The 12,943-nt window shown below is 38.2% G+C and overlaps 1 protein-coding gene across 20 annotated transcripts in view; it reads right to left on the bottom strand.

The window, feature by feature from the left end:
* Positions 1-12,943, bottom strand: part of RAPGEF4 (Rap guanine nucleotide exchange factor 4) — a 312,185-nt gene that overhangs the window by 39,291 nt on the left and 259,951 nt on the right. For all 20 annotated transcript variants that reach the window (XR_004229213.1, XR_004229214.1, XR_004229215.1 and 17 more), the window contains one exon: positions 12,318-12,396. Coding sequence is in view for 17 of the 20 variants with exons in the window: in XM_031936487.1 (XP_031792347.1) it covers positions 12,318-12,396 (79 nt within the window). In the remaining 3 variants the exon portion in view is untranslated. The remainder of the gene's footprint in view (positions 1-12,317; positions 12,397-12,943) is intronic.

Here is a 12,943-nt window from a genome sequence, read left to right as displayed (position 1 = left end):
AGGATTACATAGTGAGAGTGCAGAGGTTTCGAATGTAAGACTCCTGATGTCTAGTGTTCTTCCCATTACCCAACACCCCCATTCCTCACAGCAAGCTACAAGACTGGCCCTGTCTTAGCTTCCTGCCCTGCCTTGAAAGACGCTGTAGAAAACCGGCTTATGGCAGTGCTGTGCTTGAGAGCTAAACCAGTAAAGGGCCTTTTCTAAAAGGACTATAAATAATCATGATCAAGGTAAATGACAGAACCTTAAAGCAAAGGTTTACTGCATGTAAATGGGTTGCAAAATGGCTTTCATAAATTGAGCACAAGATTCATAAAAAAGAAAATTGCTCAACCTGTATTGCTACAATTCTCTCTCAGCTTACAATAAAGAAAGGAAGAAAGGTCACTTTATGTGAAAATTATTTCTTTTCTGATTAACTCTTCGGTCTCTTGCTTGCATGCATTTATAACTGAGTTTTTCTTTCCAAAGAGTTGCAATGCTGGACATTATATTTTATGACCGTTTTTTAATGGCATGTAGGAGCATAGTCAGACACATGGTAGGTACCAAATAAGAAAGTCTTGACTGATTGAAAAATATGTACTGGTTCACCCAAGAGTGGGAGGATATGGGTTCAAGTCCTCTAGCTGCCAGCACTTACCTATGCGATCTTGTGTAAGTCACTTAGCCGCTGCATACTTCCATTTACTCACCCATGAAATGAGGAGGTGAGAAGAAATCATTTCCAAATTCCCTTTCAGCTACCACATTTAATAACGCTAAGGCAAGGTGGACCAAAGCAGAATCAGGTAGGTACCACAAACTAACATAATGGAAACACAATGCTGCCTTGCCATGGTGGTGTCTTTGGTTTAGTTTTATGGTAACTTGTGTTTGTGTAGAAACTTGGATGACATCAGGCTTTGGCAGGTGCTATCTTTTTCATTTCCATGGCATAGGAGCCAAACGGAGACAGTAAGAATGGCCGAGGTGCGGAGTAGGGATGTGGACTGAGGAAGGCCAACCCCTATAAATATAAGAGTCGGTGGAGATTCTGAATTCTAAGTACAGTATGTGTCAAAGCTCCCAGTAGGCTGGGCTCGCTCCCTAGACTGCTGTCCCAAATATCCTGATGCCACTATGGACCATGTATGTTCCTCACTGGGCACCTGAGGCTAAGCTTCCTCCCTCTAGCCCCTCTTCTAGGTCTAAGTGATAGTGCCTGTGAAAGACGACCTTTCTGATGGCCTTGTGCTGTGAAAAATGAGCAAATTTAATTCTCTCTCAGATCATGCCAATTTAAAAGAATTGTCACACTGTGCCCTAAGTTACTCTATAAACTACGATCTTATTTCACTACACATGCAACATGAGTACATTTTACATCACTCAAAGATGGAAACAGCATAGAGAGGAAAGGGAAGCTTTGACTGAGCTGGTAGTAATAGAGTGGTGAACGCTTAGCCTAAATTTAGAAATATAACCCCAACATAGGACAATTGAGGCGTTAATGTGGTTTTTAAGAGGTAAATATATTTTCAAATGAATGAATATGCTTTTCAGAGAAAATACATCAAAGTGCTTAACAAGTACTTAGGCAAAGAAACTATTCAAATTGATCCAATTGATTCACCAATTATTAATTAACAGACTACTTTGAGTAAAGCACCATGCTAGGTTCTGGTGATACAATGGGCACAGTCCTATTCATCTGAACTGTTACATTGGACAACATGTTGAAAAGGAGGTATTCACATGTGTAAGACAGAAAGGAGGTGTGGGGAGAGAGAGAGAGAGATGAGAGAGAGAGAGGAAGGAGTCTTTCCTACTTGTTATGATAATGTGTATAGAACTTTATAATTCATAAAATAAGCTCAATATTCTTATGCTATCAAATGATGCTTTCTACAAACCTGAGGAAGAAATATTTACCAGTGAGGAAATGGAGACTCAGAGAGAAGAGATCTGACCAAGGTTGTTGAGTGAATAAATGGCAGGTCTTGCAAATTCAGATGCGGCTCTTTCCACTATTCCCACCCCCACCATCCTAACCAGCGGCTATAGCAACTAGACCTTAGTGCTCGGGTTCATGAAATTATTAAGAATACATGCATCCAGAAAGCAAAAATCTTAATGGGAAAGAAATTCCTTTTGTGTGAGTGTGTGCACACTGAAGTTTCAAGGTTCCCGCAGCTGTTTCTGCATGTTTAGTAACCAGGGCTGAGCACCCCTTGTCTTTGATGAAGAACCCCACAGTCTCTAGGGAGACAGAATTGACCAAATCCGGAGGGACTGAGAAAGGCTTTCTCCCTTTTCTCATGAAAGTTCAGTATTTTTACCTCTGGGAAAATAAAAGGAAGCACTGACTTATTTCACAAAGTCTCATTTGTCCCCTTATGGATGTTTATTTACTAAAGTGAGGGTGGGGGTGATACTACTTTTATAGCTGAATCCAGGCATTGCTCAAGGATTCTGCTCCTCCAGAGGCGACACATAGGGTTGCCTTTCTGAAATGTCTGTTAAATCAGGTTCTTAAGAAACACAAAGAGAACTTTGTATACAATTGATTTTACCTGAAATGGTTACAGATCAGACGCTGAGGTTTCTATTCATTCCCATAACAATCTCCCCAGGCTTTTAGAAAGTTTGTAATTTTTAGATTTTATTTAACTCCTACAAAAAAGGTTGGAAGGGGGAAAAACTATATTCCCTTCAGGTAGCAGCCAAAGAATAAAGAATATCCTACTAGTTCCCTTGTCTCAATATGATGTCAAAAGTACAATCTAAAAAGAGTAACATTTCAAATATAGCATGTTCATAATTCAGACACATCAGGAAGGTTGAAGAAGCCTTCTCTGGCTAAAACTGGAATAATGCATGATCAAGAAGTGCTTTTATTGAATAAGGCCATGACTCATGATATCATGACAGCTGGGTCCAGGAAAGAAGAAATATGGCTGCCTGAACTCATGGGGAAAGAGATGCAGAAAGACAACATGGTTCCTATATCTCATAAAGTTCTAGTTTTTGTAAAGTCTGTAAGGCAATATAAAATTACTTACTGAATTAGTATTTTAAACACCATTACGAAAAGGCCATATAGTTTGAGTGGCCAACCTTATCACTGACACATTTGAGTTGATTTCAGATAAGTCATGGAATCACAGCATCTCTGTTTCAAGAGCCCTTTGATTACATTTCCTTCAACTCTATCACCTTAGAGGTAAGCAAACCGAGGCAGAATGAGTTTAGGTGATTTTTCCAAATTTATCAAAGGAATTCTTTACTCAGTTTTCTTATTTTCTTCCCCAGTACTCTTTTTACCTGTCTATGTTGTGTTTTGTCTGATATTAACATTACTTTCTTTACACAAACATAGATTATATAGCAGAGTCACATGACTTCAAAGTTTGTTGGGAAATAGGAAAATCCACCTGAGATGTAGAAATTGATCCCCCAAATCTTCATAACAAAGCACATGCCGAAAATCAAGAGTTAACTATTGCAGCCTTCATAATCTGATAGAGAGGCACAGAAATTGTTAATACCTGAACGAGATCCCCTCTGCTATAGTTTAATACCTGTCAATTAGGAAAGCAGTGGCTCACTGCGACTGAGCAGACATTGTTAAATCTGGTCATTCAAATTCCAACTTCAAGATTCACTTACACAGTTGAGTATGTCTTTTCCCAAAGACTTGGGCCCAGAAGTGTTTTTGGATTTCAGATTTTTTTTTTTTTTTTTTTTTTTTGGATTTTGGAATGTTTGCATTAAACCTACTGGTATGAGAGCTCAAAAAATTTCGAATTTTGGAGCATTTTGGATTTTGAATTTTCAGATAAGGAACACTTAACCTGTAATAAAGTATTTCTCACCATCTGGAAGCATTAAATCAAAATCCTTAACAGAAGGAACGAAGTCGTAAACTCACTGTTAATTTCTGCATTTTCTAGCTAAGGACTGGGCACACAAAAACCTTCAATGTTTTTTGATCAACTGATTACAAACAATTTAATTGCACAGTTTGGAATGCTATAACTAATGCACTTTTCTAAAAACAAAAAAAAAACCTTTAAAAATATCACAGCTATTTAAGAGCCTTTATCTAAGTTACCCGGAATCCCATTTTGTCAAGATGTCAAATACAGATCAGAGGTACATTCTAAATAAGTTCATAAAGAATTTAATTGCAAAACATCTGGTACATCTTTTAAATAGAATCTTTCAGCTATTGGGTATTTAATCTACAGGATGACAAACTTTCAGAGTGACTAAATCTTCACTGAACTGAACTACCTCCTTCAGCATTGTGTACATGTGACTGAGAGCAAATTGAATCTGTTTGCAGTGAGGTTTTAGGGCTGAGAATCAGAAGAGGTGAAGGCCACAGTGTAGGCTACAGTTTTTCTACCCTGCCAACAGCAGGCTTAATATTCCATTGAGTCATTTTCCTCATGCCGGCTCTGCCGTTCAAACACTGTAATTATTTCATATATTTTTACCTAGTTATTATCTTACTCACCACAGGCACCTGTAATTTTTCTGTACTTTTTTTTTAACTGCTCATTTACTTATTCTTAATTCAGCTAATAATGGTTCCATGTATTAAAATTATCATGGGGAAAGTAAGTGAAAACCTCCCAGGATGTAGAGGCAGCAGATTCATTACAGCCTACAACAGGGAATAAAATATTATGTATACTTTTTGCAGTAAGTACATGCTAATTATGCAGCTATTTATAAAACACTTAACAACATTCAAACTGATGCTCTTCAATGTTGTTGTTTTTTAAAACCCTGCTTTGCATACAAGATCTCTGCTTGCAGCTGAAAACAAACTTTGGGGGTCATCTGCCCACTGACAAGACAAAGCTTTTGTATCTTCTTTATAATATGCCATATTTCTCTCCTGATGGTATAATAATAGCAACATTTATATGGGGTTTTAAGGTTTATAATGTATGTTCACACACATAACCTCATTTGATTTTCACAACAACCGGGTGAAGTGGGTAGGGCAAGTATAATGTATAAGTCCATTCTCATGCTGCTATAAAGAACTGCTCAAGACACTGGATAATTTATAAAGGAAAGAGTTCCGCAGGGCTGGGGAGGCCTCAGGAAACTTACAATCATGGTGGAAGGGGAAGCATCATGTCCTTCACATGGTGCCAAGAAGGAGAAGTGCCAAGTGAAGGTGGGAAATGCCCCTTCCATCAGATCTCATGAGAACTCACTCACTATCATAAGAACAGCATGGGGGGAACCACCCCCCTGATCTAATCACCTCCCACAGGGTTCTGCCCCCAACACATGGGGATTAAAATTCAGATTACAATTCGAGATGAGGTTTGGGTGGGGACATAGAGCTGGACCATATCATATAATTACCGCTATTTTACAGAAGGGACTTGGAGAGGTTAAGCGTAATTGCTGAATAATATAACTTATAGGACACAGGTCTTAAACACAGGTCTTTTTACTTCAGAGCTTTTGCTTTTTTTACTATAATCTGGGCTTCTTGTCTTTGTGGAGCAGCCCGACATCCTGACCACTGGGTCTATTTCTTCCTTCATATGGCGTGTTCATAAAATGCAAGTTCTGAAATTACACTGCTTAGGTCCCATCCTGGCTTCCCCACCTATATAAAAACTTTACAACCTTTGGTAAGTTAATTGACAATTTAGAGCCTTGGTTTCCTCATCAGTAAACTTCAGAAGATTGCCGTTAAGGATGAAATGAGATAATACAGGTAAAACATGTATCTGAAACATATTAAGTATTCAGTAAATCTTAGCCACCAGTGTTATTACTGATTCTCCTCTGGAAGTCATTTAAAATATTTTCAATGGACAGTTGTGGAATTTTTCATAAGACCTGGCATTTCTGGGTTTAAGTCTGTGATGTTACTCCTGTCTGCACAAGCTGCTCCTTTGTTTGTGTGTACCTATTAACTTTGAGCTCACAGGAGCACCTTCTGTACCATCAATTTCTTTAATTATCTTCCATTTTCTTGCTCAGAATATTTTTCCCACTCATTTTCAGAATTCTCCGTGTTTTTACAAGTCTCTAATTCTTGGCTATTCTCCTTTTAAGTCTCAAGCCAAGGGCTTGTACTCATAGCACAGCAGTTAGGACGTGCCCTAATGCAATATACTGCTTGGGTTCATATCTTGTTCTAACATTTACTAGCTATGTAGCTTGGGGCAAATTATTTAGCTGCTTGAACTCACTTTCCCTATTGTAAAAAACAAGATTAAAAGAGTACATAGTGTTGATAGGAGGCCGAGAACATGTATACACAACATTTTTTAGCATATCTGATAAGACAGTCATTTTTTTTCCTAAGGAGCATATCATGTTCATAACATCATCAAACAAAGTCTTCTTTATTGGAAACAAACTCTCAAATTGCGTATCTGCAGAAGCAACTTGCTCTGATGGTGACATATGGATCAAACACTTTTCAGAATCAAATGGGGACTATGATGACAAAATCTGGTTACAACAAAATTTAAGCTGAAAGTTTTTCTAGGAAATCTAAAAAATGTTCCTAAAAACTTGGCTTCATTGAAAGAATATGAACCTGCTGCTATTCTGTGAATCTTTCATCAAAAAGAAAAGCAGATTTTGATAAACGTTCCACTTATAAAACCCAAGTCAACTGATAAAGAGAATATCTCCAGATCAATTTCACAAAGATTTTTATGACAGGGACCCTAATTTTTCAGTGAGGGAAGCTGTTGCGTTTGCTTCTGTGTGGGGATGAAACACAGAAAAGGTGGATTTAGTTAAAACTTAGTGGCAAATCCATGTTCTATTTTTTTTCTTCTTCTTCTTTTTTTTTTTTTTTTTTGAGACGGAGTCTTGCTGTGTCGCCCAGGCTGGATGGAGTGCAGTGGCCGGATTTCAGCTCACTGCAAGCTCCGCCTCCCGGGTTCACGCCATTCTCCTGCCTCAGCCTCCTGAGTAGCTGGGACTACAGGCGCCCGCCACCATGCCCGGCTAGTTTTTTGTATTTTTTAGTAGAGATGGGGTTTCACCGTGTTAGCCAGGATGGTCTCGATCTCCAGACCTCGTGATCCGCCCGTCTCAGCCTCCCAAAGTGCTGGGATTATAGGCTTGAGCCACCGTGCCCAGTCTTTTTTCTTCTTAATTCAAGAAACTAAACTCATTATTTCCATGCCAAAAGCACAAAATTTGTGATGAATACTAAGCTAAAGAAAACTCGTATACTAACAAAAAAATCTGTCCAAAATTATTGCTGTTTTAAAATTTCTATAAGTTTAAATATCAGCCATTCATCCTTAAGATTCTTTTAGCTGCAGTAAGAATCTGTCCTAAACAACAAACACCTATATTCATTGACATAAAAAGATAATCCATTGGCAGAGTAAGCTTCAGGACCAGTCAAATGCTAATGATGTTATCACAGACCCCCGTTTTTCCTGACTGTCTCCTCATTCCAGCTTTATCTTGGGGTTCATTCCCATCATGGTTATAAGATAGCTGCTGCTGGCAATTGGGGTTACAGGCTTCCTGTTTTTTTCTCCTAAATGTTGAAAAGGTTTTCACCAAAAGCCCAGGAAGCCTCTCTTTGCATTCCATTGGCCCAGTCTAGCTTGGGTCTGGCACTGGAGAACCAGTCTTTGGCAAGGGAGGCTAATTACTACGAGTGGCTAGAATGACCAGGTAATAAGGCCTGTATGTTGGCAAATCAACCACAATGTCCACTGCAAACCACTCTTACATCAGTGCTACACGGACTTCCTCCAAATGTCTACCAGTATATGCAGGATCTCAGGTAGTTATTAGACCTTCCTGTACCTTGATTTCTCCTATATGTGAAATGAAATAAATACCAGGCATGGTGGCTCACGCCTATAATCCCAGCACGTTGGGAGGCCAAGGCGGGCGGATCACGAGGTCAAGAGATCGAGGCCATCCTGGCCAATATGGTGAAACTCTATTTCTACTAAAAATAAAAAAATTAGTTGGGTGTGGTGGCGCGTGCCTGTAGTTCCAGCTACTTGGGAGGCTGAGGCAGGAGAATCGCTTGAACCCAGGAGGCAGAGGTTGCAGTGAGCCGAGATCGTGACACTACACTCCAGCCTGGTGACAGAGCAAGACTCTGTCTCAAAAAAACAAAACAAAACAAAACAAAAAAACACAAAACAACAACAACAACAAAAATAATATACCAGACTTTTTGCTTTACATTTGGAGAACTGGTGTTGGAAAGATAAAGTAAATAATGTGAAAATACTCTCAATCAAAGAGAGTTATTAAAATTCAAAATAGTATTGGCTTCATGTGTTCACTTACTAAACTGAAGGCCAGCCTGGAGTTGCACAAACAAGAATATGGCAGAGTTTAATCATAAAGCATAAAATTGAGACAACAGGAGAGCAATCTGGGAATACATGTCAGAAGCATTAACATACTATATGTTCTTTGCCTATTTTTAGGAATTTAAAGTGAGTACACTTTCATATACTTGGGCAAAGATTTAGCTGGAAGGATGCCAATTCACTCCATTGTGTTTGTTATAGCAAAAAAAATGTGGAAATAATCTAAATATCCAATAGGTAGAGGCTGAGAAAATAATGATGACATATCTATTGATACTATAGTCATTAAAAATGATAATATGTCCTTCTCACATCTTTGCCCCCTTCTTGCCCAATACTTTATGTGACACATTTCCAGTGGTCAATACATGTTTATGGAATTATCTAGAAGAAAAAAAGATGACATAGTTTTATCTCTATATATATTAGTTTGGAAAGATATTCACAATATACCACTAAGTGAAAAATAGCATATTACCAAAAAGCACATGTAACATTATTTAATTTATATAAAATCTTTTGTACATAAAAATGTATACATAAATTCCAAAATTTTAAAAACAAATTTATTAATGGTGGTGAGATACCAGGTGAACTTTGCTCTCTTCTCCTTTTGTGGTAATTAAAATTTTTTGGAATGAGAATGTTTTATTTTTAAGGATGACAACTATCTATATTTAGAAAAATGGCATAGAAAAATAATGGCATAGAAAGATATTCACAAAATATTGCTTAATTAAAAGGTATACAAAATTATTTACAGTATGATCCCATTCTTACATTTAAAAACATATATCTATATGTATAGAAAAAAGACTAGAAGGATATACACAAAATGGTTAGCAGTACTACACCTGAGAGGTTATAGGGTTATATACAGGTGGTTTTAATTTTCTTTTGAAGACTAAAGGAAAATTGAACTCAATTTTAAATGCAGATTTAAAAAAAGATTAAAGAACCTGGAGATGAAAAGTATAGAAATTGAACAAATATGATTTTCAAACTCATTATAAAGCACTTGTATTCATCGGGTCAAATCATGTCCAAACTGTGTCCAATGAATAGAGAGTCTCTCTCATTAGCACATAAAAGGCCCGATATATTAATGTTCAGCAGAGTTCTACTATCCTTCTCTATGGTAAAAGCAAAATTGGAAGAGACACACAATGTGGATTAAGAACAGAAATATGTGTCAGTAGCTCAGGGCTCAAATCTTTTCTGTGCTAGTAATTACCTTTCTCTGAGCAATTCATAATTTTTCATTATTCTAGTTTATTGATTTAGAAAAATAGCAGTAAAAATACTGACTTCTTCATAGAGCTGCTATGAAAAGTTCCAGATGTTAAGCACTTCAAAAATACTCCACTAAAGCAACTGACTAATGAAACATGGTTAAGTATTTTACTATCCCTAATGTCCCACGTTAAAAACATAGGGGTTAAACCACTTGTTCAAGTTTGCATTATACATCCCTGTTGCTTGCAGGTGTGCTGTTAAGCAGTTTATGATGCAATATATTGTCTTGAAATGTTCTTAAACTCTAATTAAAGGTTACGGAATCATTAAAATTTAAACAAGCTTTGAAACAAATAAGTTGTGAAGACAGAGAGAAAAAAAAGGCAAACTCCAGGTTTGGAATCATCTGGAGGACTCAGCTACTTGCCCTGGGCAAGCCACTCCTTTTTTTGTTTTTTATGGGGGCTGGGGGTAACTTCAGGACCCTCATTTGTAATACAAAGCTAATACTAACCCAGTAAAATCCTGTCAGGATAAAGTGGTATAATATTGGTCAATGCTCTTAGCATGCACCTGACACAAACAGAGCTGATTCAAAATAGAACAGTGAAGAGAATCTAAGTTCCCACAGGGCCAGATATGAGGGAGGTGGTCTAAGGGACCTAGATAATATAGATTACACCCAGTCATCCTGGATTCCCCCATCTACAGAAGAAAGAAGTCGGATTTGATGTCACAACTCTTCCCCGCCTGTTTGCTTTCTTGCCTTCCCCTCTCCCTCCCTGCCGGCATCATTTTTCCCCACTCCTCCCTACCTGGGCAGGAGCAGACTTCTCTCCAGAGCACTATTTTAAAAAGAGAAGTTAGTGATTTGAATGCTCTCAATCAACTCTTGAAGGGGAATAAGCTAATAAATGAAGAAGTTAGAATCTGAAAAAAAAGACAAGCGCAGTGTTTGGGGCTCGGAGTTGTAAAGATGCTGCGCCTTGGCCCACTGAACTCCCTGACTTGTCCTTGAGTTTTGTTTGCCTTAGGCTTATCGACCTTCTAACTGTTAAAAAAAAAGCAAGTCTAAACTCAATGGTGGATTTTATTTTTCCTTCCAGCAAATCTCAAATGTCTATAATGATTAGTGCATATGGAGTTAAAAGAGCACAGAGATCCTGAATGTGTTCATTTTACTTGAGAAAAATTGAGTATGTGCCAGAAAAAATATATAATATAAGTAAGTCTCATTAAGCCATCATTACTCTGTAAGACAGTTTCCAGGCAAATAAACACACAAATCTCCCTCTTGCAGCTCCCTCTGAGTTGCACCTTCAACTCAAATCTCCTGTCCTCATACATTGTTTACTTCAAAGAGAATTATGAGTGAACAAGAAAATGAGAATCAGGTAGGGTAATTTAATCTTGAATGAGGAAAACATGCCAACATTCATTGAATTCCTAAAAAAAAAAAAAAAAAAAAAAAAAAGAATAAAAGAGCCATTCTCCTTCAATATATTTAACTGATCAAAATGGCCAAAGTGATTTGGGGTTTACATTTTTGTTGTTCTAAAAATAAAACAAAATCTTAGAATATACTTTCACATGCTCCCAAAATTGAGTGTGAAGCTCATTAATAATACCCACTTCTTTTATTCCACTCCCATTTTCTGAGAATGTTTGCTCTGTGCTACATACAAGCATCAACTGGGCCATTCCAAACACTGTTGAAAAGCTGTCCCAAACAAACTTGGCCTTCAAGCTATAGAGAGGAATTGTCACTGGATTTCAAATTTTGGGTCTTTAAGTCAATAAGATGATAATAAAAAGTAGTAACAAAGAAAGAAATTTTGGTATCTAGAGGAGAGGATGGACTAGGATGAATGGGAAAAGAAAGTTATCCTACAGTGATAACTTGTATTTATCTCAGCATTAACAATTTAATACCATAGCTCAGAGGAGGAAAACAAGCCGACCACAGTCCATCCTGCCAGGGAACAGTCTGTCTCTGATGTTAGCGAACCGTTCCTGCTAATACTCCCAGGTTCTTCTCCATAACCCTCTCTAGCCTGCCTCCCAGGCATGGATTTTTTTTTGCCAGCATCACCTTCCTGTGGTAAGCTGGTTCACACTTCTCTGCACAGATAATGATACAGTTTGGATGTTTGTCCCCGTCCAAATCTCATCTCATGTTGAAATGTAATCCTCAATGTTGGAGGTGGGCCTGGTGGGAGGTGTTTGGGTTATAGGGGTGGATCCCTCATGTCTTGGTGCTGTCCTTGAGATAGTGAATTCTCATGAGATCTGGTCGTTTAAAAGTGTTTGCCACCTCCCCCACCTGACTCCTGCTCCCCCTTGACCTTTGGCCACAATTATAAGTTTCCCAAGGCCTCCCCAGAAACAGAGGCTGGCACGATGCTTCCTAGACAACCTGCAGAACTGCCAGTCAATTAAACCTCTTTTCTTATAAATTACCCAGCCTCAGGTATTTCGTTATAGCAATGAAAGAATGGCCCAATACAGGTAACAAGGAGGAAATCCTTAAACATGGCACAGCAGACCTCTGCCGGGCACAGCTAGAGTCTGTACAGGGGAAAACCGTGGGAAATGTGGGAAAACACATTTCAGTGTGACGAGGGTGGAATGTACAACTCTGCCTGGGCCGTGACTTACCTTCAGAAGATAAGATGAGAGAATGGCCTTCGACAGGTGGGGTTGTCTTTGAGGGACTAGGAACTTACAATCACAATAAAAGGATATTGGGCCACCAGGGCTGGGCAAAGCTGGGTATTTGGCATAAAAACACAGTGCATCATAATAAAGTCATTTAAAACAGAATCTGGAAGGGGGAAAAAACAGAAAAGGAAATTGGGTTCTTGTGGAAATCTTTAGGAAAGCAAGAGTATCTACTCACTTGTTCTTGGCCACTGGTTCCAATCCATTGGTTTAGGGTATGAGTTTACTTTACATAGAAACACATCATATAAATACTGGTGTTGACAGAGATTGAGATCAAAATCAGTTTCTCATGACAATGGGCAAAAAGTATAATATTTTAAAAAGAGACAGCCTTGTACAAATGGCACTAGGTACCTTAGCCACCAAACATTTTAAAATCTGTATATTTAAAGGGTCACATGTGGGCAGTACCATACACGCAGAATGAAGACATGGTCATTTCTTTGTCTATACCATATTTGTTTTTTCAAAATCCTTTCTCCTTTATCTCTTTTTCACCTCCTATTTCCAAAAGGAGCAATGAAGGGTGGGAGGGCAATAGAATTATAGAATCAGGAGGTAGTAACAGCAGATGATTGGTGAGGGGATAAAGAAGCAGAAAAGGAAGGAAGGAAGGAAGGAAGGAAGGAAGGAAGGAAGGAAGGAAG

Source organism: Piliocolobus tephrosceles, chromosome 11, assembly GCF_002776525.5.
Source record: "Piliocolobus tephrosceles isolate RC106 chromosome 11, ASM277652v3, whole genome shotgun sequence".
In the NCBI taxonomy this organism is placed as follows: Eukaryota; Metazoa; Chordata; class Mammalia; order Primates; family Cercopithecidae; genus Piliocolobus; species Piliocolobus tephrosceles.
Note: the sequence above shows the minus strand (reverse complement) of the source record. Positions and strands in the feature narration are given on the sequence as shown.